This window comes from Myripristis murdjan, chromosome 14, assembly GCF_902150065.1.
Source record: "Myripristis murdjan chromosome 14, fMyrMur1.1, whole genome shotgun sequence".
Taxonomy (NCBI): Eukaryota; Metazoa; Chordata; class Actinopteri; order Holocentriformes; family Holocentridae; genus Myripristis; species Myripristis murdjan.
In genome coordinates, this window is record NC_043993.1 from 22,860,709 (window position 1) to 22,887,700 (window position 26,992).

The 26,992-nt window shown below is 40.4% G+C and overlaps 1 protein-coding gene across 2 annotated transcripts; it reads left to right on the forward strand.

The window, feature by feature from the left end:
* pls3 (plastin 3 (T isoform)) lies at positions 1–24,736 on the forward strand. 2 transcript variants are annotated; one of them, XM_030069377.1, is made up of 16 exons: positions 1–124; positions 7,280–7,384; positions 8,673–8,824; positions 13,973–14,102; positions 14,349–14,481; positions 15,136–15,217; positions 15,304–15,469; positions 15,602–15,744; positions 19,151–19,246; positions 19,382–19,577; positions 20,762–20,840; positions 20,970–21,087; positions 21,184–21,317; positions 22,867–22,990; positions 23,321–23,445; positions 23,545–24,736. In XM_030069377.1, the coding sequence occupies exons 2-16, from the start codon at positions 7,324–7,326 to the stop codon at positions 23,675–23,677; spliced, it is 1,872 nt and encodes a 623-aa protein (XP_029925237.1). In that variant the 5' UTR covers positions 1–124; positions 7,280–7,323; the 3' UTR covers positions 23,678–24,736. The 2 variants fall into 2 exon arrangements, with proteins under 2 accessions (XP_029925237.1, XP_029925238.1); XM_030069378.1 differs by lacking the exon at positions 1–124 and adding an exon at positions 175–511.
* Positions 24,737–26,992: the final 2,256 nt, after the last annotated feature.

Consider the following 26,992-nt stretch of genomic DNA (forward strand, 5'->3'; position numbering starts at 1 on the left):
CCCGGTCTGCCGGTGACGCCACCGCCGGGGCGGGGTCGACATTCCAGCCGCTGTGTACTTGTCCCTACGTGGAGGAGGCAGGACTCCCGACTGGACGCTGTCTGGAATTTCAGGCGCCCCGAAAGTGAGTAGCAATTTCCTGGCAAGTTCTTAGACCAAGAACTAGAGACAAACAGTCATAGTTTGTTGCACTTGTTTGTTTGTTTTTTTTTCTTTTTAAATCCGTTTAACCTCCAGGTTCTGGTCCGTCTTATCTGTGGAAGTCGTTATTTTGTGGGTGGACAGATAGAGCTGTGCCAAGGGTAAAGAGGAGTAGTTTCCTGCCTATAAAACTTGCATGTCTGCTGGTAGCCGGCTAGCTTTAGCTACACCTTCACTGTAGCCTATTCATCTGCTCTGCTCACGATGCCAGGCAACTCGTAGGGACACTGGGAGAAAAGAAAGGCGACTCCTGTAATTTGTGGCCAGATAACTTTTGGCAGAAGTTAAGTTTCAAGCCAAGACCCAAAAGGTAATCACTATTTTTAACCTAATAATGACTAGCTTTTACATTGGATATCTCTTGGGGAAATCGTCCATAGAGGAGGTTACATTAATAGCATTAATGTTAGGTTACATATTTGTGAACATGCAGTGAAATAGGAACAGGGGGCAGAGAAGTCGGTCCGCTGCTTTAGCACCGGAGGCACACTCATAGGCAGAGCATGCACAACACTTAGAAATAGACTTGTGGCGTATAAATGACACACACACACACACACACACACACACACACACACACACACACACACACACACACACACTCAGAGCGATGGAGAGAGAGTTAAGAGCCCTTGCCCCCACTTCACAGTGCAACCCCATGAATAGGTGAAAATTCAAGTGGACCTCTTTTTATGCTCTGTGTGTGTGTGTGTGTGTGTGTGTGTGTGTGTGTGTGTGTGTGTGTGTGTGTGTGTGTGGATAACCTCAGTCCTCTTGCCCTTTTCCTGCCAGTCATTAAGGTCACCATTTATTCTTTTCATCACAGTGACAGATCTGCCATATTTGTCTTTGCTTTGCAGCTTTGCATGTTGCCATCAACTTTCTGACTAATGTTGTGTGCTCTTTTCAATAGAGGCGCTCCACCCTCGCCGTGTCACGGCTGAGTTAAAAAAGAGCTCACTCCCTCAAGTATGTGTTGTTACTAAAGGCATTTCATTCAGTATGCATTAACTGGTATGACTGATTCTCCACTGATCTCCTTTCTGGACTCTTATTTTGATAGCGTTACAATTTGTGATCATTTTAATGTTGGAATAACCGTCTTGGGTACTTTGTGTCACTTTTTAACAGCAGCACCCTGTGTAAACCAGCTTACGACTGGATGATTTCTCCCACAGACAGACAATTAGGCTTAATCTGGCATCTGAGAATATATTTGGACACATTTGACCTGCTGAAGATCCACTTAAGATCAAAACATTGTCTTCCTCCTCAGAGACGGTGGAGGCTGTTGTTTGTAGTGTGCCGGTTCTTCTCTTTTTTTGCTATTTGTTGTCCAGCATCTTTTTGATGTGTGTACAACCACCCACATCACTGCCTGACAGGGGCTGAAAACAGGGCTGTGTGATGCTGTCAAATTGAAAACAGCCACTTGTAACGTACTGAATTCTGTGAATTAGGATTTGAAGTGGGATCCATGCCTTTATCTATATATTCTGTTGATTCTTGGCCTCACTGCTGTTGATCCCTGATAACACTGTTCAGCAGGCTCTTGCTGTCTTTCTTGGAAAAAGCTGCGTTTTGCTTGTGTTGTATTTTTGGGAATTGGAGGGGCAGTGCTTCCGTTTAAACAGTTTAACAGCTGTTTGGTTGTTCAAAGACAGGAGTGTGTTTTAGATTTTGCTCTCGGTAAGCACAGTCGAGGTTTTGCTCTGTGTCATCAGCGGTGAAAAAAGTGTCATCAGCACATCCCTAGCAGGGGGAAAAGAAATGCTCAGATTAATTGTGACTGTGATTCAAGTGTGCACACTGCGTATGCATGTGCACTTGTGGTGTGTGTGTGTGTGTGTGTGTGTTGTTAACAGTTGTTGAGGTAAGATCTGTGAGTTTTGGAGATTTGAAAACCATTGAGCCCATGTGGGTGTTGGGTGTTTTTTTTTTGTTTGTTTTTTTTTAAGCACACATTGAATTTCTGATTCTGTCTCTGTGAAGAGACATTCAAGACGAAAGAGAGAGTGATCATAATGTTCATTTCCCCTGTGCACACAGACACACACTCATACTCACACCTGTGCGAATGAACAGGTTGCCCCACTTTCTGCTCTGTTGGGATTTTAAACAGGTGCCTTCAGCTGCGACTCAGTGCAGAGAAAGTGTTCAAACTATTTACGGCCGGTCCACCTGTTAACTCATGCAGTTTTTTTTTGTTGTTGTTTTAGTCTTGTCGTATACACTGTTTGTATTCTTCAGTTACTTTTCAATTCATGATGACTGTATTCATCGTAATATCTCTTAGGTTTGTTTCATGAAGTTGTAAAGCCCTTTATATCTTTGTTTGGAAAAGGCGCTGCTCAAACAATATTTATAACTATGATGAGGAGATTGTGGAAAGCACAATGGTCATGTGTGCCTCATTTATTGTGTTATTACTAATAATGTGCTGCTTAAATAATACATATAAAAAAAAATGGAGAAAGTCTTCCAGGATATCATCCCAAAAATGATTTATTCCAGTTTTCACAGCACCAAAAATAAAAAGCTCATGAAAGTCACTGACAAACAAGTAATGGATCTATCTGAATGTTGGTGTATAGCTATTACTTGTTGAGTATCTGCACTTTTTGTTGTTTTTGGCACTGTAAGAGCTAGAATAAATAATTCATTCTGTGCAAAGTGCTTCCAATTAAATTTTTTGTGATTAATCGATTCCAATTGATTAATTGACGTTCTCCTTATATTTGAGGTCAGAGGTCATGTCCTAGCACCACAGGGACTTTTAGGATTTTATTCAGGGTCACCTCAGCGGGGTGAATACTTGCCAACAATGCGGTGTGTGGTTGGCCTACACACTTTACCGCCCTACTGCGCTTCACACAGCATTTATAGGATAACACGTAATTGCTTGTGTTGTCAAATCACAAAGGAGTAATAGCAAGCCGTTGTAGGTGTGGCCACAAAGTTGTAACAACCAAGCCCAACTTTTTCTTTTATTTTCCAGCAGGACCTCAATAACTTGTCCAATGACGTTCCCTTGTGATGGATGACACCTTTATTAGATGTGACACACTGCGGCTGGTGAAGAGTAGTTCACTTGTTTTGTTCATGCTATAAAGTTTATTGATTGTCAGGGATATGTCTTACGTTTGAATATTTCCAAGATAAGCCGCCATATAGCCAGGCTTTGTGTACTTTTATAATAACTGTCGGCACAAACTAGGGCATTCTGCAGGCTGGCAGCTGCTGGTGATGTATTTGGAGTTGTGTAAACTGAACTTGTTTGTTTTCGTCACCCCTTCCTCACCTGTCAGCATGGTCGGTCTCGTCTCGCCTACACAGCTTGTGGAGGAAGTGGAGGCCTGCTGTGTTGTGCCGTCTTTTGTGCGGCAGTTGGCTTCACATCTGCATGTGATTGTGACGGGAATGAAAATGTCCATGCTTTCGCAGACTATGTTGGGTGTGTGCACATGAACTTGACCACACTAGGGAAGGGTGCCCAATCTATTTGTGTGCCTCACATTTCCCATGTAGCTGTGTGGATGAAACACTGGCAGGGCGGGGTCTGTTGGCTCGACACATTTCACTCTGCCATCTGGGATCGGCCCTTCTCTTTAAATTGACTGAAAGATCCATCAAAGGCAATTGTAAATGGTGTCGACGTGCTGTTTTTGGCTTAGCAATTAAAGCTGCTGCTCGGAAATTCTTGTGTTTGTGGGACTTTTGTGGGATTTTTTTTTTGTTTTCACTAGATATGGAGTTTTTTCATCTTGGTAAATTTTTAATTCCTCCTATTAAGAATTTAGTTGAGCTGAAATACAAAAAGTGGTGACATATATGTTTTCATTCTACATAATTTGACCGTAAGCCCACAGCATGCTAGCATCGCTCTGATCTGTTGTGCTCTTATGCTGCAGCTAAGAAATTGCCTTTGTATTGACATTTCAATCATGAACTTGAACTCTGTCAGAGGTATTGTTCTGCTTCCAGGCAAATGTGAACTACTCCACTTGAGAGGTTGCCGTTACATTGAGCTGAGCAGAGCAGGAGGTTTTCCTGTTGCTCTCCAGTCAAACAGCCCAGCTGTCAAAGGCAGCAACTGTCTCGGGAGCCTGACACTCAGGACTCGTTCTGTACTGTTACAAAGGATTTATTGCCCCCAGTTTGTGATGGTGATTACAAACCCCCTTTTCTTCTGTACCACCAATGATACCCCTCACATTTGTCGTTGCCATCTGTGCCCTGCCTTCCACGTATTTAACCCCTCGCCTGCTCCCGCTCTCCCTCCCTGTCGAGGGAGTGACAAGGGTTGGCAGGATGAGGTAATGTTTGCAGGCCTTTATTGTAGCTGGGCCGACTTCAGCAGTCTCATTTCACATCCTTGCGGAGGAAAGTTAAATATAGCAACACACGCATCGTCATTTTCCTAATCGTTAAGTCAGGAGCTTAGTTTGCCCTGATTTAGTAATGGCCTGTGGAAGAAAAACACTCTGTCCTCTCGTTCATTGAGTGACGTATAAAAAATACCTCTGTTTGCTGAGTTATTCCTGATTAAATTGGCAAATTTGGCCTTGTTATACGTAGAATCCACTGTCTGCTGCATTTGGCTTTCAGTCGTATTAATGCAAGCACAAACATGATGTCATTTAGTTTGACTTGTTGCGTGAACTTGCTTAATTGTTTGTTTTCATCGCTTTATAATATCATAGCCTATTTTAGGATTGTAAAAAATAGGATCATATGAACTGAGTCATGTCTTCGTCCGCTCATGGTTACTGTTGAATCATCGTTCCTAAATACAAACAATAGTTTCATTCATGCAGGAGGTTGCAGTTTCCTGACTTTTGTCCATTGTTTGGCTTGAATGTTTGCCTGTGATGCTGCTGCGGTTAGAAAAGGCTGCATCCCTCAAATTCCCTTGGATCAATCTACCAATTCAATAGTAATCTACTTTTATCACGTTAATGATTATGTTTCAGTGTATTTTCTCTAATTGTGAATGATAAAACATGGATGAATTTTGACTCCTGATCCATTTCTGTAACGGTGTTTAGTATTTTAATAACATTGCTCTGTTCAGGTAGGAGCGTGGAAGGCAGACAGAGCTATACCTCACTGATCTGGGCCTGATATGTTTTGTACTGAATCTGTGCTGCATATCAGGAGATCAGGAGTCCTTTGTCTTGAAAAGCTGCGTTCCTTAATTAGTTGGAATCCAAACCTTTTTGTTGTTGGCATGAATGCTGTTGTTTGAAATCTTAGCTCGGAGAGGAATGCTATCATTCCAGTTCAGCCTTGGACTCAGAGTGAGGCAGCGCAGCCTCGTCACCTCTGGTAAAAGTGAAACACACTCCGCTCAGACTTATTGCATTCCTCCACCACCAGAGCATTGGAAGGAGGCGCTTCGAGGAATTCCTTTTTTTTTTAAGTGACATTGAGATGATTCCTTTGCCTGAAAGTAGTTTCTGAACAAGGAGATTACCTTGTAAAGAAAACAAGTGACAGATTGAGTCACACAGACTGTGGCCTTGCTTTTGATTTGTGTGCTTAGATGAGTCTGTCTGGGTGGTGAGACACTTTATGCATCACCCACACTGTCTCAAATGGTGTCCACTTATGAGATGCAGCTAAGAGAGGTCACACAAACATTTTTTGTTGCTGTTATGTGCTATAGTCACCCATTTCTTGGCATTTTTAGTTTAGTTCAAGTGTAGTTTTCAGAAATATTTCCTAATTACCCAAATTACCATTGTACCACAGTCAATTTTTTGATTGGCTAAGAGGCATTCTGATGGATACCAGTACTTCCAGGTTCTGACATTGTACACGTATCACTCAGTCTTGTTTACCTTTGATTCCTGTAACTAAGCTGATTCAAAGTAACATTTGACCCACCTATCAAATGTAGCAGCTGATACAGAATCAGCCACTGCTTAGCCAAACTAATAGCAGCAGCAATGACTCGCCGCAAATTATTGATCGATTTATTTATGTTTTAAGTCAGTTGAACCAGCAGTAAGGAGTGCATCGGTCAGGGCTATAGTGCAATGAGAATATTCCTCTTAGGTTGATATGTATAGTGTTTTTTGCAAAGTAAATCCACCAGCTTTCATAGAAACTAGCATTAATAACTAAGGAAAATAATTACGAACCTAAGAAGTTTTGTGGAGAGCAGTTTTATTAAAATATGCTTTTAAGAAATGATTTTAAAATTCTGAAATGGTTTGGCTAGCCTTTTCCATACGGTGAAACAGACAAAACCATGCACTGATCGTATAAGAGAAGAATGCATGGAACAGGAAGAAAAAATCAGCCAAGATTTTTACAGCGTTTGGACTGAAGATGTAATTCAGTGGGGGGACAGTGAGATGAGGTATTCCTTGAAAAGATGACAGAAGACGAGGAGTGACTTGTGCTTTTAGGAGTGGAAAGGGACGCTCATCCCAGCATTTGGTGAGAGAAGTTGAGCTTGTGTTGAGCAATGAGCAGGGTAGGGAGAGCCAAGAAGCCTTTAGTGGCAGACGGGTGTGCAGGGCAGGACCGTGACCTAGAGGTTTAGAGGTGCAGATCCCTTCACAGCTTTGTGAATTAGATACACAGCAACCATTTGTGGTGTAAGAGTAGGCCGGCTGTGTCAGCTGTTTCCCTCCTTTGACTCCTTTCCATGACTTCAGTCTTCTTCTAAACTCGTTCTCAAACAGTTCAATTCAAAAAAGTGATGTATCATTATTTCTACCAATTATAGTCAATCTCACAGGTTCAGAAGCTCTCTGTGATTAGTTATTAGTCCCATATTACCAGCTAAACCATAAATTTACTTGCAAGGCCTGTTAGAAAACACTAGAAGGGGAGTGGTTTCACCTGCTGCACAGGTGAGACTCATTTCTACTGAGATTGTGCTTGGTAGGATACTCATAAATAACTTTGTGAGATCAACTGTTTCAGGAAGAGTTTTGAAAATGAGGTCATGAGGTTGGAGGAGGGGGTCTGTAAGGGAGGCCTGTGAGGATGTGGTTTGTCGACATCCTCCCTTCTTGTCCCGTCAAGACATTCCTGACTGGATGCTTTCTTTCTCTCCCTACAGTCCCACCTTTCTCTGGCTGACCACCTCAGGTCAATCACAGGAAAATGGCAGGAAAGATTGCAAAAGAAGAGCTGGAAGAACTGAGAGAAGCCTTTGGGAAAGTTGGTGAGTAAAAGTCAATATCTCTGTCATGTGGGTCAATAGCTGTTAGAGCCCCTGCAGTGGTGAAACTTCTTTAGTCTGGATCTCAGCAGGCATCCTCTCCACATCTGCTAGTTTTTATCATGAAAAAACAGACATTGTGTTATGTATTTCAAGAATTTGCCTGTCTTGACTGAGTGAAAAGACAATGATGATCATAAAAGTCTCATTCTGTTATTTAGCGCTGTGACAATAACCGCAATTCCGCAGTTACGTGACGCTTGCTGCGGGGTTGAGCTCATTATCGTCATCACTTTTTATGGGCCAAATGTCAATTTGAAATATGTGAAATTTTTGTGAAAGTGTCAGATTTTTTTCTATCTCTGCAACGGAAAGTCGCAGAGACACATCGGTTTTATGGTGAGCCACCAAACCACGGTGATAAGATGCTTTTTCACCACAGTAGGAAAAAATCCTTACCATCACAGCCCTACTTTCAAATCTTTTTTCTTCTTCAACTGAACTTAGTTGTTTTTTTTTTTTTTTTGCAAAGTGCTGCACAACAGGAATTAAGCAATAACGTGAATACATAATTAGGAAAATAAAATTAAAATGTATAATAACAAAACAGTATAAAATGTAAAAAGCAAGTACAAGTGCAGTAGGGAGGAAATGGGGAAGAGAAATTTGAGAGAATACCACAGAGAGCACTGGCTTTATTTGACTGATGGAAAAAGACAAATAATTGTTGTTGATTAAATATTTTCATTCAAGGACTTTCTTGTAGTAGCTAGATTTTGCCATGGGATATCCTTGAAATTTTATACAAGAACTTTATGAGGTGCTTGGGAGGAGCATCTAATAGGAACCAAGCATTTATACAATGAATTTGTGTGTAATCCTTTTTTGCATTGCACTCTGCGTACAGTAATTACGGCGCACGCTGTTGAGGGTGTGTAGAGCTCAAAGAGCCCCGAATAAGAGAAATACAGTGTGCCCTTGTACACCAGGCAGTGCGGTAGAAGTAAAAAAAAAAAAAAAAACTATCAACCAACTCGAGGCTGGTGCACTGTCACCACATAAATCAAATGTTATGTTCAGCTATTTTCTTTGTTATAACGCTGTGCTTCCACAGCATTTAGTCAATGTAGTTTCACTCCCTCAAATCACGCACAACTCCCCAACCCCGCCCCTCCAGCTGAGCACCTGGAAAGAACTTGTGCATTTGTTTAATTGCTGAAGCACCGTATCCCCCCAGTGTCTGATCATCCTCACTGTGTTTTTTTTTTTCTTTTCTTTTCTTTTTCTGCAGATCTCGACAACAACGGTTTCATCTGTGACTATGAACTCCATGAGCTCTTCAAAGTGTCCAACCACCCTTTGCCTGGATACCAAGTCCGAGGGATCCTGGAGAAGCTTGATCTCAACAAGGATAATAAGATCAGCTTCGACGAGTTTGTCTCGGTACGTGAAAGTGGAGCTCAGAGCGGTGTGTGTGCTGTGCTGTCACTCTCTAAGAGCCGGTACCGACAGAACAAGTTTGACAAGTTTTCACCTTTGGTCAGAGATTTTCCTCCTGTGAGTCGCTCTCTGTTTCCTTTTCTGACTAAAGCACCACTGGCTCCTGAGTGGGACCGCTATGTGAAGCAGCTTTTAGCAGTTGAGTGCTCAGTGCATGCACAATAGATTTGACCCCCTCCCTCCACACCCACAGACACACACTCACCCACACACACGCACACACACACACACACTAGTTGAACGAGGAAATGAGGTCAGCAAAGTGGTGTGAGTTCCAGTATTTTGTTTCGGCAGTGATGAGAGAACAGTAATTTACAGCGGCAGCCTCTGCTACAAGGCTGCAGCAGGATTCAAAATGTCAAAACGCAGCTCCAGGAGGCCTGAACAAAACCTAGCTGTGTGTTTTCTTCATTTTTGGAACTGAAATGCACTGTGTCATGGTATGAAGCTTGGTCTGCTCTGCTACCAAAGATGACCACAGCCACATTTTTTTTCATACCTTACATGTCTCACAGCAATGGAATGGACTGAATGATTATAAAAATATGTTTCTGGAAAAGTAGTTTATCTCCTGACTATAAAAACAACTAAAGTGTTAACAGATTATTTATTGTTACAGGTCTGATGTGTTTGAAAAGCCCTGACTATGCAATTAGAAGTGGGTGAATTTAACTCTTGAATAGCTGTGTGAGCCTTGCAGATCTGCCGTATATACAAAATGACCTTCAGGTAAAGCTCTAATGGTCAGCAGAGGCCAACTTCACCCAACAGGTGTTAAACTCATTAGCTTTGGGGGAGTAAAGAGAGTCGGTGGTGTGCTCAGAGGGTGAGTATCTTACAAAAAATGAAAATGCTGGTGCTCTCAAAAAGGGAGAGGGACAAATCATCAGTAAATGCATGCAAAAAAAACCTTCAGGCCTTCGACCCCTACAGGTCCTCATCCGGGTTCATTCACCTCAAACCCTGTTGAAGATCTGTAGAGGCTGAAACCGGTTAGTTTTTTTTTTTTTTTTTTTTTTTTTTTTTTTAAGCTCCAGTGCAGCCATGCTATAATAAATGATTTTAAATAATTGTCTAAGATCCTTGCTCCAATATTCCATGTTCAAATACCTGATTTTTTTTTTTTTTTTTTTTTTTAGGATGCAGCTTTGGGGGAGTGTAAGGGGCTCATCTGTAATCTTGCTATTTCAGGCATTTCTCATAGTTTTATGATGACAAGAGCTTTTCAAGATTCAGCTGTTTTATTTTGTAAGATATCACAGCTGTTAGGAAAAAGAAGGGGTGTGCCTGTTCTCTCTGAAGTTAGCTGCTGAGATGAATTGTCTCAGAGAGATGTTAAAAAGTAAAAAAACTGATTTGGATCACATTTGGTGGACAGATCTTGGCCCAAAGATGAGCTCATTAAGGTTTTAGTGGTGATCCAGATCTGGGATTTCTTCAATCTTATTGATGATTATAGTACTTATGCCTCTATGCAGGCGACAGCCGTGGCCAGAGGGATTATGTTTTCGGGTTGTACATCTGTTGTACGTCCATATATCTATCCGCCCCATTCTTCAAATTTGGCACAAACGTCCATTTGGACTTGGTCAAAGGTCAAGTTCACTGTGACCTCACAAAACACATTTCTGGCCATAACTCAAGAATTCATACTCTAATTAACAAATTAATTAACTAATAAAGTTTCACACATATGTCTAAAATGATGAAGCCATTACATTTTACATCCAAAAGGTCAAAGGTCAACATCACTGTGACATCATAATTGTCACTTTTCTGGCCTTAATTCTACACCATAACTCATCATTTTCACGTCGCCTCATTTCCCCGGATGACAGCGAGGACACGGGCCCTCCTGTTCCTCTGGTGGTCCACTATAGTCTCTTGGTTTTGCTGATATCGAGCTTCACATGGTTTTTGTTGCACCATGTGATGAAGCTCTCTATCAGTCCTCTGTACTAATCTGTAAAAACAGTAACTAAGTGTTTGTCACTGGATATTATTCACTGGAAGAATACATGTCAATATCGTGAAAACTTCCATTGTGCCAAAAAATACACTTAATACCCATTATTAAATTCCTTCAAAGTCTTCACTACAAATATTAGTCTGGACAGGCATGGACGTAAACTGCAACTTGCCAGGTCCGTGGAGGCATACTTTTTTTATTTTTTTATTTTTTTTGTAATAACTATTGTGCTGCATCCGCAGGCTAATGGGAAAGTTGGCCACTCAGGAAGTTCATATCAGCTGCAAAACATTACTGCATTCACCTGCTGTTTCTCAGAAAATCAAACCCCCTGAAGATAAACCATAAATAAACATACATAACCTGTTTCGAAATCTGCAGCTTTGCAGGTTTCAGAAGTGTTTAGCATTCAAACATCAGCAGTCTGATGAGACTGTGAGGAAGACTTGGAGTCGGTATGCCTTGGTCTGTTTAGTTCCCTTGCTCAAGTAATAAATTATATTATTCATTCAAAGATGGAGCACCTAAGTTTTTTATCCCATGGTTGTCTGTATCACCTATAGAGAAATATCAAGCAAGACCTGCAGGATTTTGTCTCTACTCAATGTTTTGATCTTCATTATGAAAATAAATTCATAATAAGCTGATTTCATAGAATTGAATGAAGTGAATCAGTTGGAAGAAATACTTTCCTCAGTACCCAAAAAGGTGAAACTGCACACTTCTGCACTTTTCAGTACTTTGGAAATCTTTATCTTGTGTTCAAGGTCACGATGGTCTGTTGTGGTTACTATGTGGTTAACCTAGAGCACACATAAAAATATAAGCTGGCACCCAGTGACCTTGTGCCTGTTTGTGGCAGCGTGCTCAAATAAGTCACTTAGTTCCAAGCTGAATACGTCATTGTGATCTGCAGGGCTGAGCTCACCGATGAAGCAAAGATAACTTCAGGTTCAGGAAGTGTCAGACCTATTAACATTGAATGTACATTGTCAAAGCAGCTTTGTATGAAACCACCTAAACTTTGTGTACCTCTGTTAAGATGAATATGAACTCACACCACCTTTCTACAGTCCCGTTAGCTTTTTGTTGTTGTGGCCAGTTGCCAGTTCAAAAATTATTAGGCTTATCCTTTCTCCAACATTACCTAAGTATGGTGTAGGTGCCTGTAGCTGTGCTTGGCTACTTGATAACCATGGTTACACACGCGCACACGCGCACACACACACACACACACACACACACTGTGCTGTAATAGATTACATCTAGTAAATGCCTGGTCTCACTGGAAATGACTGAGTAATGTGCACAGCACAGTAATTATGAACGCTTGAAGACCAATATGGAATCTAAAGAGAGGGGAACACTTAGGGCTTGTTTTTTTTTTTGTTTTTTTTATGTAGTACAGAACATTGCAGTCCTGGACCACTCTCATTAATGAGCACACTGAACCTTTGAATTCAGCAAAACTTAGATAGATAAAAGAATAGATAATTAGAATAGATAGAAGAAACACCCTGATATGACTTTTAGCATTTTTCTAAAATGCTTGTTTTGTTATTTCTGTTTGAATTTTTGTTTATTGGGCCTCAATACATAAACAAACAACACATAACAGGAAAAATAAAGCAAAACTAAATTTATTTTTTTTTCTTTTGCTACACATTTTTTTTTTTTTTTTTTTTTTTTTTTTTTTTAGTTTCAACACAAAAACAGTATCAGGAAAAAACCATGCATCATTCTAGCTATATGCCTAGATATTCCAACTAAATATTAAATAACCAATCAAATATTTTTGGCATACTCTCTCACAGGTCTTCATTCTCACTTGGTAATCACTCACACTTTTGATGAATTTTCCTTATGGTACATTCAAAGAGAGTCCTATACTCTCTTCTACTTGATTTTGAGAATATTTTTTCAGCCCTCCTAGAAGCACGTCAGTTTTGCGTCTCCATCCTGGGGAGGAGGCGCTCCAGCAGCTCTGCTCTGTCTGCCTGCCAACCTTGGATATCATGAGCGTTAACGGGAACTTGTTTAGCTCAAAGACAATAAGAGGTGCAAACAGCACTGAAAGGCGAGAGGTGATGATTGAGGGCTTTACGCAGATGGTCAAAGGATTTTATTCAGGCCTGATCTAACAACAGTGAATGAATTAAAATCAGCTTCTAGTGGAGTAGACAGTGTGTGTCGAGCGCTGACTGAGAGGTCAACAGGACCAGAGGGGAAGACAAATTCGATGCATGAAATATATAAATAATGCCCAACATAATAATAGTTAGAACTGAAAGGTGATAACAATTAATCAGTTCACCGGAAACAGGTGAACTGCAATTTTGTGGCTGCTTAATGGAGTTAATGGAAAAGGATTCAGTGTATGCTTTCAGGGCCACAGCTTCTAGTCAGACTTTCCTTGTCAACAGAATTTCCCAATAGATGAGTCTTTATTTGGCATTAGGTTGATTTCCCTGTGAAAGTGATATGTTTGAACTGTTTTTGTAAGTCTGCCTGGGTGAAAAATTAGGCCAGGGGTCAGAAAAGTGGAAATGAATATTGATCTGTTTCCACAATCACCAACTATAAAACAATGAAGTGAATATTAGGTTGATTAAATCAGTTTATCAGGTGCAATTACTGTCAGAAGGCCTACATGATTGGTCATTGAATATAAAAACAATTACGGTGTCATTACAGTTTACTATATTACAGTCATCTGGCACACACAGGAATGATATTGCCACTCAGTCGATTACCAGATTATTGGCTTCCGTCCATTTAGTGTTATTACAGTCTTGACTATTAAATACATCATGGGCAGCTGCACCACTAGACCTCTTTTAAGATTTACATTTTAAATGTTTAAAATGGGATTTTTTTGTCAGTTCAGTGCTACAAGTGCACCTCTTAAATAAAGGTGTGGCTGGATTTTTTTTTACTTGTCACTCCTCTACAATCAAAGAAAACATGAATGTATTGACTGAGACGGCCTAAACAAAAATCACAAAAATCTTGTGGATTTACTTAATCCCAGCATCTGTCAAGTAAGGCTTTGGTAGCATAGTAATTGGACCTGGTCCCTTAAGTCTATATGACATGTTTTTTTTGTTTTGTTTTTTTAACAGATCTTCCAAGATTTGAAGAGCAGCGACATTGCTAAAAGTTTCCGCAAGGCCATCAACAGAAAAGAAGGGATCCTGGCCATCGGAGGGACGTCTGAGCTGTCAAGCGAAGGGACGCAACACTCCTTTTCTGGTAAGACCCACCGAGTGTCACCACAGTCACTGCTAATGTTTGTCATAAGTGGTAGACTTTGTACCTTGTGCAGTGCAGACAGAGATACTCTATTTACCATAATGGCTCCACTGTAGAAGAATCATAATGGACAATATGGCCTATTGAAATTGCCCAGAATGGGCCATTATGAATGGCATTGTAATATTATATTGTTCTCCTCATGTTGCCATCTTAACTAGCGTCTAAATATTTTTATCTTCACAGAGGAGGAGCGATTTGCTTTTGTGAACTGGATTAACTCTGCCCTGGAAAACGACCCCGACTGCAAACATGTCCTGCCCATGGACCCCGAGTCAGACTCCCTCTTCAAGGCGGTGGGAGATGGTATAGTGCTCTGGTGAGACTTCCTGTTTGCTCTTCAACGCAACAATGTGTCTGCCTTCCTCTCCCAGCTACCCGTCTGACAGGAGCTGTATGAATGTCAAATACCTGCATCTGGTAACACTTATGCTCACACTGTGGCCTAAAAAAAAAGCCATGCCATTCACCATCACAGAATGTCAGTCCGCTGCAACTGCCAGCTGCCTTTTGTTCCTGAGTAAACAAATAGTAAATTAATAGGAAGGCAACAAAACAAAACAAACAGGAATGGCAGATTTTGACAGTAAATTTTCCCTCCCAGAAAAGTTTTTCTGAATCTCAAATGATCAGCCAGGAGAGGAAAGCATTTGCTTAGTCACTGTTTTCAATGGAAGAGGAGACAAAAAGATCAAGCACAGATGTGCAGACATTTTTTGGCCTGGGTTGTCAACGGTTCATACGTCAGTGACACTATAATCAGAGGCAAAAGCTGGTTAAAAAATTACATTTTTTTGCCATGTTCCATCTGCAGTGTTAGGTGGTACTTTCCACCAAAATTCGCGAATTTATCAGTCATATCTCTTTTGAAAACAGTAAACATCTGGGTTTTATCTATTCCATATCGCCTCAATGTGAATGCAGCATCTGATGCCTCATAAACCTTTTGTGTTTGTTTTCTTTGGCTCCACAGCAAAATGATCAACCTGTCAGTGCCAGACACTATCGATGAGAGAACTATAAATAAGAAAAAACTGACACCATTCACAATACAGGTCAGTGAAAATTAGCATATGGGAATACTGCATGTTTTAACTTTTCACGTGAGTCTTCCCCGAGCTGATTTTTTTGTATCTTGCAGGAAAATCTGAACCTGGCCTTGAACTCTGCTTCTGCCATTGGCTGTCATGTGGTGAACATTGGGGCTCTAGATCTAAAAGCAGGGAAGCCCCACCTGGTGCTGGGCCTGCTGTGGCAGATCATCAAGATTGGTCTGTTTGCTGACATAGAGCTCAGCAGGAACGAAGGTGCGAGGCACGACTATCTCTTCATTTGATTACATTTTGTTTGAGACAGTTTTCTGGTCTTGAGGATTTCCTGGTCTGTTGACAAGTAGCTTTTGAAATGGGGTCACTGATCATTTCCACCTCGCTCGGCAGCGCTGGCAGCCCTGCTGAGAGATGGAGAAACCCTGGAGGACCTCATGAAGCTCTCTCCAGAGGAGCTGCTTTTGCGCTGGGCAAACTTCCACCTGGAGAACGCCGGCTGGCAGAAGATCAACAACTTCAGCTCCGACATCAAGGTGGGCCTGCTTCCTTTTTTCCTGGACCAGATTTCATGGTTCATCATGAATGGAATATGAAAGTTTATAAATATCTCAAAGCAACATTAGACTCAAAACAATCTGTGCACCCTGTGTTTACATGCACCAGTTGCTTTTTTGAAAACTGCTTAAAAAATGAATCCATATAAAGTGTTTCCCCCTGGTGGAGGTGTTAGCCAGAAGAAAATGGCGTGTGCATCTGGTCAAGCTTGTGGCTAGACATTTTACGAACTTCTGGTTCACAGATCCTTGCCAGGAGAATTTGTGCTGTCTTTTTTCCATTTTTAGAGCCCATTTAACACTCTCAGTTGTTCCCTTCTGCTTCTTCAGTAACTGGTTGCATGGCTGTATCGACACAGCTGTCAGCTGGTTTTGTAAGGAGGCCGCAGTGTCTGATTGTGTTTTTACAAAGCCACAAGATGAGCCTCCATAGCTCCAAAAGAAGGACTAAAAGTATATGTCCACCTCCAGCTTTACTCCAGCTGTCAAGATGTGACCTTATTTATAAGTTAAGAAAAGGTTTTTCTCTGGATTACCTTGAATGTTGGATGTTTGAGCTATTAGCATGTTATATTTTTTTAGGAAGTTGTTCCTCATCCGATGTGAGGGTCTAAGGACAGAGGATGTTGTACTTTCTGTAAAGCCCTTTGAGACGAATTTGTAATTTGTGATCCTGGGCTATATAAATAAATAAAATTGAATTGAAATTGAATTGAATTATATGCACATAGTTAATAAGTGCTCAGTCTCTGATATTTGGGTGCTGATGTCAGTAGCAAGTAAAGTGGCAAAAAGTCTTGTTATTAAGTGCTGATAAATAATGTAAACTTAAACCTGTTATGCAGCACTTACAGTTTATGATGTTTGGGAGATACTTTATCCCTGCACAGTTGTAAAAGCATGAATGAGTTTATTTTACATACTGTACATCCTTTATCTGGAGTCATCTTGCCAACAAAGATGAATGCTCTGGGTGGACTCTGATTACTACATACAGTTGCATGCTGGTTTGGAAACGTAGAAGACGTTTTTCTAGAGCAGTTGGTACTTAAACACTTTTGACTATTTGCCTCCAGTGCAGATCAGCTCTCAGTAAATGTTATTAGTACAAATTTAAAAACAGCAAAAAAGTGAAACAAGTCATGTGCTAATTGCTTTATTGTTTGTAGAGTTACTAAAGTAAAGAAACACATTCCTAAAGAAAAACATTCCTTTAAGTACCTTACTTTCTTACTTTCTTTTATACTATATAAAAACATAGCAGAACTGAATTTGCACAAAGAAAACAGTGAAGTTCCTGCAGCAGAGCTCTGGCTGTTCATGCATAGCAAAATGAAAAAATGCAAAGCACCTTTAATACCAACAGATCCTGAAAACCCTGTCAGCCCACATGTTCCTTTGACCTGCAAATCATCTCCTAAAAACATTTGTGGCCATGACTGCGGTGTCCTTTGCCATCACTTGCATAAACAAACTGGCACAACAGTGCTAACATGGGCAGTACCAAACAGGATCACAATCGTTTCCTCCTGTGCTCTGGTCTGGGCTGCCCTGTCATTCTCTGGGTTGTGTCTATATTCACTGTTTTGTTTGCTTAGGTTTTACTTTGCTCTTTTCTTTTTTTTTTACAGTTTGCAGTGTAGTAGTTTTTAGTGAAAAGATAGTCATTAGAAATTGAATACAACTTCAGTTTCCTTCACCATGGGGACAAATGTTTTGCTCATAAAGAAAATCTTTTCAGTCAAGTTATTATCAATACCTAAGCATATCTTAAACAGATTGGCAACAAAATACAGACTCCTCACAAATGCTCCCATGTCGAAGTAGGTAAACGATACTCTAGTAGTGGGGGGAAAAAAACAGTCCAATTTGAATTAGTTAAATACATTTGAAGCCAAAGCTTTCAAGCAAAACAATCACAGTGCTGGACTTGACTGTGAGACAGCAGCTACTCTTACTCAAATGAGCTAAGCCTGCTGAGTGGAGTCTTTCCAGTTCAGATGCCACAGACCAACTTGATTGGATTCTCTGGAATTTCAGTAATTCTTTAGTGAGGGAGCCAATCAGGACCAAGTATAGGCCTCAACATGGCTGTAAAGTAGAAGGCTTATTGAAAATGTAATAACTCAAACAAAAACAAAATTTTAAAAGCAATATGGCATCACAGCTATATAAAAGCTTGAAAACTGCAATTGCTATGAAAGTCTGTATCCATGTAGCCTGCTTTTGGTTCATTGGAACTCCACATAAATCAAATCAAGTTTATTTATATAGCAAGTTGAAAAACAACAGGAATTTACCGAATTGTTGTACAGTTATAGTTAAGGGCACAATAACAGTGAGTAAAATCAGTAGTAAAAACTACAAAAGGTTGTGAAAAACTTTAAAACAGCAATAAAAAGAGATAAGATATCAGGCAATATTAAAATAGTTGCACAAATGTAAAACTAATATTAAAACTTGTAAGAACCACAAAAAAAAAAAAAAAAAAAAAAAAAAGATTAGGCCTACAAAATACTAAAGTGCAAAAATCAAGGCCACTGAAAACATGAGTTTTGTCCTAAAAGTGTTAATGGAAGGGGAACATTTATTCAAAGCAGGAGGCTATTTCAAAGCTTTGGAGCTGCAGAGAAGTTTTGAAATATACAGGGTTGCCAGCCCATGTATGGCTTTAAAACACACAAAAGAAGATTAAATTCAATCCTGTATTTGACAGAAAGCCAGTGCAGGGTTGCTAGTATCGGTGTAATGCTGTCCCTTTATCTGGCATCAGATAGGAGTCTGGCTGCAGCGGTCTGCACCAGCTGCAGGCGAGACAAAGAGGACTGGCCAACACCTAGGTACAATGAGTTGCAGTAATCCAGCCTAGAGGAGATTAATGTGGTGATAACAGCTTTCATATGGTTGGGAGAGAGGACTGACTTCAGTTTGGCAATATTCATCAGCTGAAAATACCAACCTTTCACGTCAGAGTTTATTTCTTTATCAAATTTCAGAGCTAAGTCAAAGATGACACCTAGATTCCCGGCGTGGGCATGGACTTTCGGTGTCATTGGCCCTAAGCAGCTGGTTTCAGCTTTTTCAGCATTTCACATCCTGCAGACAATAGAGAATGAGAGTGAGAGTCCCCTGGATTCAGTGGAAGGTATATTTGCATGTCGTCAGTGTGCAGTTAAAGGAGTTGTGTTTGCAGAAGATAGAGCCTACTGGAAACGTACACAGAGTAAATAAAATGGGCCCGAAAATGAACCTTGAGGTACTCCACTTCTGATTGGGGCCATGTTTTTTCAACGTGCCTGTATATCCGTGTTTTTGGTAGAAATTTGTGCGCAATCAGTGGTAGAAAGGTAATTGTCTGTTGTGTTTGAATTCTGTTTTTTTCCAGGACTCAAGGGCATATTTCCACCTCCTGAACCAAATCTCCCCAAAAGGCACAGATGAAGACCAGCCCCGCATAGACATCAACATGGCAGGCTTCAGTGTAAGTGCATTGGCATAGAGTGCATACACAGCAGCCGTGAACATTGAAAATCAGTGTCTTTACCACTGAGTAAGAACTGTACAGAAGCTGTGCAGAGTGTACCCAACCTGAACATGTGGCCTGTGCGTTCTTCAGGAGAAAGATGACATGAAGAGGGCAGAAGCCATGCTGCAGCAGGCGGACAGGCTGGGCTGCCGTCAGTTTGTCACCCCAGCCGATGTCATCAGCGGAAACCCCAAGCTCAACCTTGCCTTTGTGGCCAATCTCTTCAACAAATATCCATCGCTAGTCAAACCAGAGAATGAGGACATTGACTGGGGATTGCTGGAAGGTTGGTACAGAGAGGAGGAAGAGGAGGAGGCAGACTTAGCGCTGCTCCGATCTTAATTTGGGCCATTAACTTTAACTACGGATGCTTGGGGTTGCCTCACAAATCTGCCAGCAAGCACATCTGGTGTCATCATGGAGGTCCACTGGAGAACTGGCTGTGCACACATAATGTCAACAGCCAGGCTAGAAAAAACAGATACCTGAAAAATATTGATATGATGTGAGTGAAGCTAAATTCAGCGACATTACTATTAAGTGCATACTAAAAAGACCCCATGAAATGCACTCTTACTTTCTTGACTTTGTGTAGTTCCTGTTGAAGCAGGAAGTTTGGGCGGGACATTCACAAATGCAAACCAATAGGATATCAGTTTGGGAGAGAATCAAAATTTTATTTGAAGGGACAGGTAGATGAGAGAGGATTTTTAAGGATTTGTTAAGGTTTTATTGGTTGAAAATGTAATTTACACCCACTAGAGCAGAATGCAACTATTTAAGATACTCTTTTACAGGTATTAGAAGTGATATTAGGTCATTTCATGGCATGTTGCTTATAGCATAACACATTTTTATTGGGGTTGGGTAATACAGACAAAATCAAATATCTTTAAATAGATATTTTAGATAACTGTTGTGTTTTTGTAAGATATTTATACACAAGATTTTCGCTAAACAATCAATAGTAATGTGGCTATGACCAAGCAGATGGTATTAACCATCAGAATAGCTAGAAAACAGGAAAAAAATAAAGAAAACCGGGGATGCCCCAGTGGTTCACCCGGTAGAGCGCAGACCACACAAAGCAACAGGCTGAGTCCTAAACACCGCGGCCCTTTGCTGCATGTCATCCCCCTCTCTCACCTGCCTGTCCTGTTTCTCTCTTCTGTCACTATCAAATATAGCAAAAATGCCAAAAAAATATCATCTCCAAACACTTAATTAAAATATCCTGAAAATTGCATGCTTTCACCGTAAACACAGCCTTTAAAAGCAGGAAGAGATGAGATCATTTCATGGTATTATGATACCCAGAATCACAGATAATATCTAGCGTCACATCATGATATCGATATTGTGTCTAGCCCTTGATTTATACACAGAATTTCTCTATCTCCATGGTGGCTGTCAGAGAATGTGTTACATAGTTACAAATCCCTCTAATCCACTTGATCCTTTGCTGTCCAGGTGAGACACGAGAAGAGAGGACATTCAGGAACTGGATGAATTCCCTGGGAGTAAACCCACATGTCAATCACCTGTACGGGTACGTACTGCATCTGAAGTAGGAGGTCACACAAGTTTCCTTGCTGACAGCATGCCTCATTCCGGATGTAGCTGTATTTATTTGATGATAATGATTATCAGATGTCATATTTTTGGTGTTGTCTACCAGAGACCTGCAGGACGCCTTGGTCATCCTGCAGCTTTATGAGAAAATTAAAGTCCCTGTTGATTGGAACAACAAGGTCAACAAGCCACCTTACCCCAGTATTGGAAGCTTCATGAAAAAGGTAAAGCATTGTCACTTGAGAGATGCCTTTTAATCGTTCCTACAGTAGAGCTAGAAAAAATAACTGACTGTCCCTGATCATATTTTTCCCCCCCAGTTGGAGAATTGTAACTATGCGGTAGACTTAGGCAAATCGGTGGCCAAGTTCTCCCTTGTTGGCATCGGCGGGCAGGACCTGAACGATGGCAACCCCACCCTGACTCTTGCCCTGGTGTGGCAGCTGATGAGAAGGTGATGAGAACACTGTTGCTTCAGTGTAGCTTCAAAACTGAATTTAATGAAAACACCTGATTTTAATGTGGAGAGTACAATTTTATTTTTTATTTTTTAATCTTAAGGAATACTGCTCCCAGAAACGATGTATCTTATATCTTTTACTCACCTTGAGTGACAAAAAGTTGAAGAGAAAAGATAGATGGGCATGTGTCTTAATACTTTTGTTATGGAGGAAACCACAAGATACACACTTAATTTATTTGGAGTGCACTTATTTGATCCAGTCTTCCAGCCAATCAGTTAATCAGTCACTTAGTCTTAGTCTTAGCCTGTCTTATAATTGACTGAGGCTTCTTTAAAAGTCTTTATGAAGGACTTGTGGACTGAAGGAGATCACTATCAGAGGATCTGAGGCCACTGTTGGAAATATACCCAAATATGTCTTAGCTGCCTTAAGGTGGAAGGCTATGAATTGATAAACAAATATACAAGGCTCCAAATAACACTTTTTTCATGTAAATTCGCTGTGTGTTAGATTTTGAAATATCAGTGTATCAATGTAAAATTGATTGATTCGATGATATAATTACTGTGAACAAATGGGACAGAAATGAAACGGCTGGGACATATGGTGTCCTCTACCTCATGCCAGTGGTGTTGTTTGTGGGTCTTTCTCAAATTAAGACCACACAAACCATGTAGGCTCCTGTGGCGAGGAGGGTTTCTTTTTACTTTACTCCCGTACGTGGGATGGTCAGCGTTTGGAATTTTAGGCAGAGCACAACAATATAGACGTCCAGTCCGCTGGTAGTGATAGTGTCCATTTGGTGTTGCATGTTGGCCACACTGGAGGGACGTTCTTTATGATTCTGATATAAACAAGTACATTTTGAGACATTTGAGTCTTTCAGAGTTAATCACAGTCTTAAAGGAACAGTTCACGCAGAATACAAAAAAAGGCTATTTCCCTTCTTACTCCTAGTACAATACATGCATCCAAATAGTGTGATTGTGTGTAATTTGGTGAGGTTTATCAGATACTGGAGACAGAGTTTCCTGGTGTTCACCGGCAGGAAATAGTTCCCAAATAAACGCTTTGCTTCCAAGGCCTGTGGATTACAGCAAGTATCCGTGTCTTTGTTTTTTGGGGAGAGGTGCCACTTTTTTTTTTTTTTTTTTTGAGTTTTTCCTCATGTAATTTTTTTGACAGTTTGAGCTCCACAAAAGAATACCCATCCAGCCCCATTGTGTTGGGGTACTGGGAGACAGAGATGATAGAGACAGACTGGAAACCTCAACAAACCACACAGAAGCTATCTGGGTGGATAGTTTGTAGTAGAGTAAATTGTTGAGTAAATGGGAAATATCTTTTGTTGTATTTTAGGTGAACTGTCCCTTTAAGTTCCCTCCCTGTGGGTTTTTTGTGTTTGTCACTGGGTTAAATATATATTTCTATATTTATATACAATTGTTGTTGTTGGCCTTTGGGCACCAGTGAACAATATTTTTACTGTCTTGTTGACTGCATTTACATAACAGCTGTGCCTCCTCTCCACTCTTCCAGATACACTCTGAATGTACTGGAGGATTTGGGTAGTGGAGAGAAAGTAAATGATGACATTATTGTAAACTGGGTCAACAAAACGTTGGCTGAGGCCAACAAAGACACCAAGATTAAAAACTTCAAGGTGAGTCGAGCTATTTGAAAACGGCTGTAATTGCAGATTGAAATAAAATGTGAAATCCACATAGTTGGTTCAAAATCCGACAATAATTTGATGCAGGTCAAATTTCACACCAATTATTGGTTTGATATTACTTGCTTATTGTATTGCAATGCACTTTATGAACTAGATTTCTCATTTTATTATAACAATAATTGGTGTTAATTTAATATTGTAATTAATTTAAATCTCAGAGATATAACTCAAATGGTATTTACTTGTATGAGGTCAGTAAATGAGTGTGTGTGTTACATATTTTGCACTGTAAATCTGTAATATTCTGTGGCTCATCAGGACAAGGACATCAGTAGCAGTTTGGCAGTTTTGGACCTGATAGATGCCATCCAACCTGGCAGCGTCAGCTATGATCTGGTCAAAACGGGCACCCTCTCCGAAGAAGACAAGCTGGAGAATGCCAAGTAAGATCGCCATATGGCAAAACCACCAATGCAAAAGAAAGATAAGCGAGATGTGTTTGAACAGTATCACGAGTCAACTTTATTACCCCTCCTCCCCAGATACGCCGTCTCTATGGCGAGGAAGATAGGCGCGCGTGTCTACGCTCTCCCAGAAGACCTTGTGGAGGTCAAGCCCAAGATGGTGATGACAGTCTTCGCCTGCTTGATGGGTCGGGGGATGAAGCGAGCCTAAGAGACTGGCTGTGTTGTTCATGTGGCACTTGCTCAACTCCCACCCACAAGCCATTAGCGTTTCCAAAGCGCTCCCCCAGCTGAAGGAAAGAAGAACGATGTTTGAATGAGAATAACATGACATGTTTTGCAATCAGAAAAATGTGCATGTTGTACTGCCACCTCTTTTGATTGAGCAGAGGTGTTTACTGAAGAATAATGTGCGGTCCTCTTATTTAAAGTAAGCCCGTAACACTAAATTGCTGAGGGCCTGGGCCTTGTGTTGCAGAGGACAAGCTGGTATGTTACTTCTCAATATGCAAAACTCTTAATGTATAAGAATGCTGTTTTGTTTTTGTTTTTTTGTTTTTGTTTTTGTTTTTTTAGTACGTATACATATTTCCAGCTGCAAGGTTGTTTACATATTTTTACTCAGACTGATATGTTAATTGTATCGAAGCAACACATTCCTTGATACCATACTGATGAATCATGGCTTGGCCTGGCTAAAAGAGAAGTAGTTTGGGAGGTTGGGCGTTTAGGTGTTGCAGGCGTCAAAGAAAGCACCTCAACAGCCCCTCTCCCCTAATGAAGTACATGCATGTCTTATAACTGGCATCATAAACTCCTACATATCCTCATACAGAAGCCATAAGGTCAAACTGTAGTACTGACCAAGCCTGATGTGCTCTCTGTATTCTTCTATACGTCATTTGTTTGTTTCTTGGGATTATAAGGCAGGGTAAATGCTGTTTGGGGGGTGTCTGGCCTTTGTTGTGTTGGGCTCTTTGTTTTTTTGTTTGTTTTGTTTATTCGTCTGTTACGCTGGATGAGGAACAGGCTGACTTTACTCTCCTGGCTTCTGCTGTGCCTTCTTGTCTCAAAGACAACTTTGTGTTTGCGCTTTGAGGTTTTTCCTTTCTCTTTTGTATTCAACATTACCAAAATATACACGATATCTCCATTCCAGGTAGCTTCATGGTATTCTATGACAATGGCCAAATAATTAAGTTTGGTCTTGTGCACATGTCTACTCATAAGTGCTTTATATGTAACAATAAATATGACCTTGAAAACCGTGTCTGTGTGTGTAGTTTTTGGAATATACTTTTTTTTCAAATGGGATTGACCGCAATTTGTGATCCCAGATTTGCATTCTATCCAAATTATAGTAAAACTGAATCTTGACCATGTCTATTATGAATAATTGGTGTGGTTTAGTTGCTGTAAAATATATATCATATTTCTGTTTATAATAATAAAAACACTACAATCCTTAACTACAACTTTGAATACCATGTTATCAAATGGTAACACATTTGCCAGTGAACCCATTTCTTCCTAAGTGAACAAGAAATTTTATTAAGTAGGTTTTCTAAATTTTGACTATAAAATTGTATGCTTTAATACAAAATTAATTAGGTTTTTGTGTGAATAAATATTATACATATGTTTATACAATTTCTCGTCAAAACACATGGGAAACCGATGGCTATAAAACATTTTGAAGATGACTTGAAGTCAGTGGTGAGACAAAAAAAGTACTATAATTTAAACCAACACTGAAGACATGTTTTAAAGACCTGCCTTTATAGAACTGTACTGAGTTGGCCTGCTTCTACAGTTATGCCTTGTGTTTGATGTCTTCCTGTAAAGCATTTTGTCTCATACAAATATATTTAAGCAACCAACCTTCCTTTCTCAAGCTAAATCAAAACACTGTGGTGTGATAGGAAGCAGTAATCATGCATATGAGCTTGCGTTTAGCTAATTTATTTTATTGCTTCTGCCTGATTTTTCCTCTCTTATCTCAATGTTTACTGCTTTTATTGTGCTCATGTTTTCATGCTCCTCTCTTGCAGTAAAGCACTATCTGTTTTTAAAATGACTATTAAAAGTTTGTCGTTGTTGCTGTGCTCGTTCCCTTTCCATTAATTCCCAAACTGGCAAATGAAAGCACCAAGCAAATCATTACACCTTCTGTTTTTAATGGTGGCCTTATTTTGTACTACCTTTAGAAAGTGTCATCATGGTACATCACATTTTTCTTAATCAGACCTTCCATATAGCTTAGAGGAGTTACTGAGCTTAAGTTTAAACTTGTGCATTGTTGTTTTCCTTAATTATTAGAGATTTGTTTTGGATTTGTCCCAAGACAGTAAACTTGTCATCTGTAGGTTACGCTCTGTTGGGCCTGTTCTCCTGACAATAAGGAGGATTTTCTCTGTAGTCCATCAAGTGGCAAGATGCTGGTGAAGCTGGTGATACAGCAGGGAGTACTGATGGCAGATTGTCGTTTAGTGTTCACCGGGCTGGATCCCAGCCAGATGTAAAAGCTCCTCTGTGCTTTACTTCATTAAGGATTTCTCGGTACGTCTCCTTATTTGATTACAGCTGAGAGCGCCATGCTCTGCCAGAGAGCTGGATGATGATGATGAGGAGGAGATGGAGCGCAGGTGTCCCTCTCATGTGGCCGTCAACATCATCAACTGAGTTTTCAAGCTTCATTTGTGTCCCAGTTTCTTTCTGTGTGGTGTTAGAAAGACTTTCCTTAGACTGACTTGAATTGCCTCACACAGGATCAAACAAGGCTGAATAGTCACACACTGAAGATGACTTGCTGAATAGTCGGAGGTGGAGGAAAGGTACTACCAAGAGCTTTTCCCAGAGGGCTCCTCAGCGTCTAACCTGATATCTGGGCTCTTACCACCGGGAGATTTCTCCACCCATTGCACCTGTCCTCCCATCCTACCCAACCTCCTGCGCTCGGTCCACAACATCTACTGCCACAGGTGGACAAGCTGTGTTTACACTCTTGAGAAAATTTCAAGAGGGGGCTCGTAGAAACTGTTGCATATTAACCAAGATCAGGACAAGTGATTGCTCTGGCACTGCCGAATGCAGCCTAATGTTTGCTCTGTTGTATCTGCAATGGACAGTGACGATCGATTGGCTGGGGAACAGCTCTTGGTGCCTCTGTGTGAAACCACTATAAGGATTTTATTGGAATAACTGGAAGAAAATTAAGGTAGGAACAAGGTTGTGCATGGATCTTTCTTAACCTATTCAGCTATAAACTTATAATCATGTTTTTACTTTAACATCTCAAAGGCAGACCTGATAGCAGTGATATATATATAGGTTTATTTGTCATTTCCTTCTTATTATCTTGCATTATTAAGCTATAAAAATGAATGAAGTATAAAAGTACAATCCCAGTGGACTCTTTGTAGTTTTATACCCAAGTAATAAAGTAATTAAAGTGTACATAATCATTTTAGTAATAACAGTCAGCTAATAGTATGTATATTTTAGTTGACATTCACAGCAGTAAGAT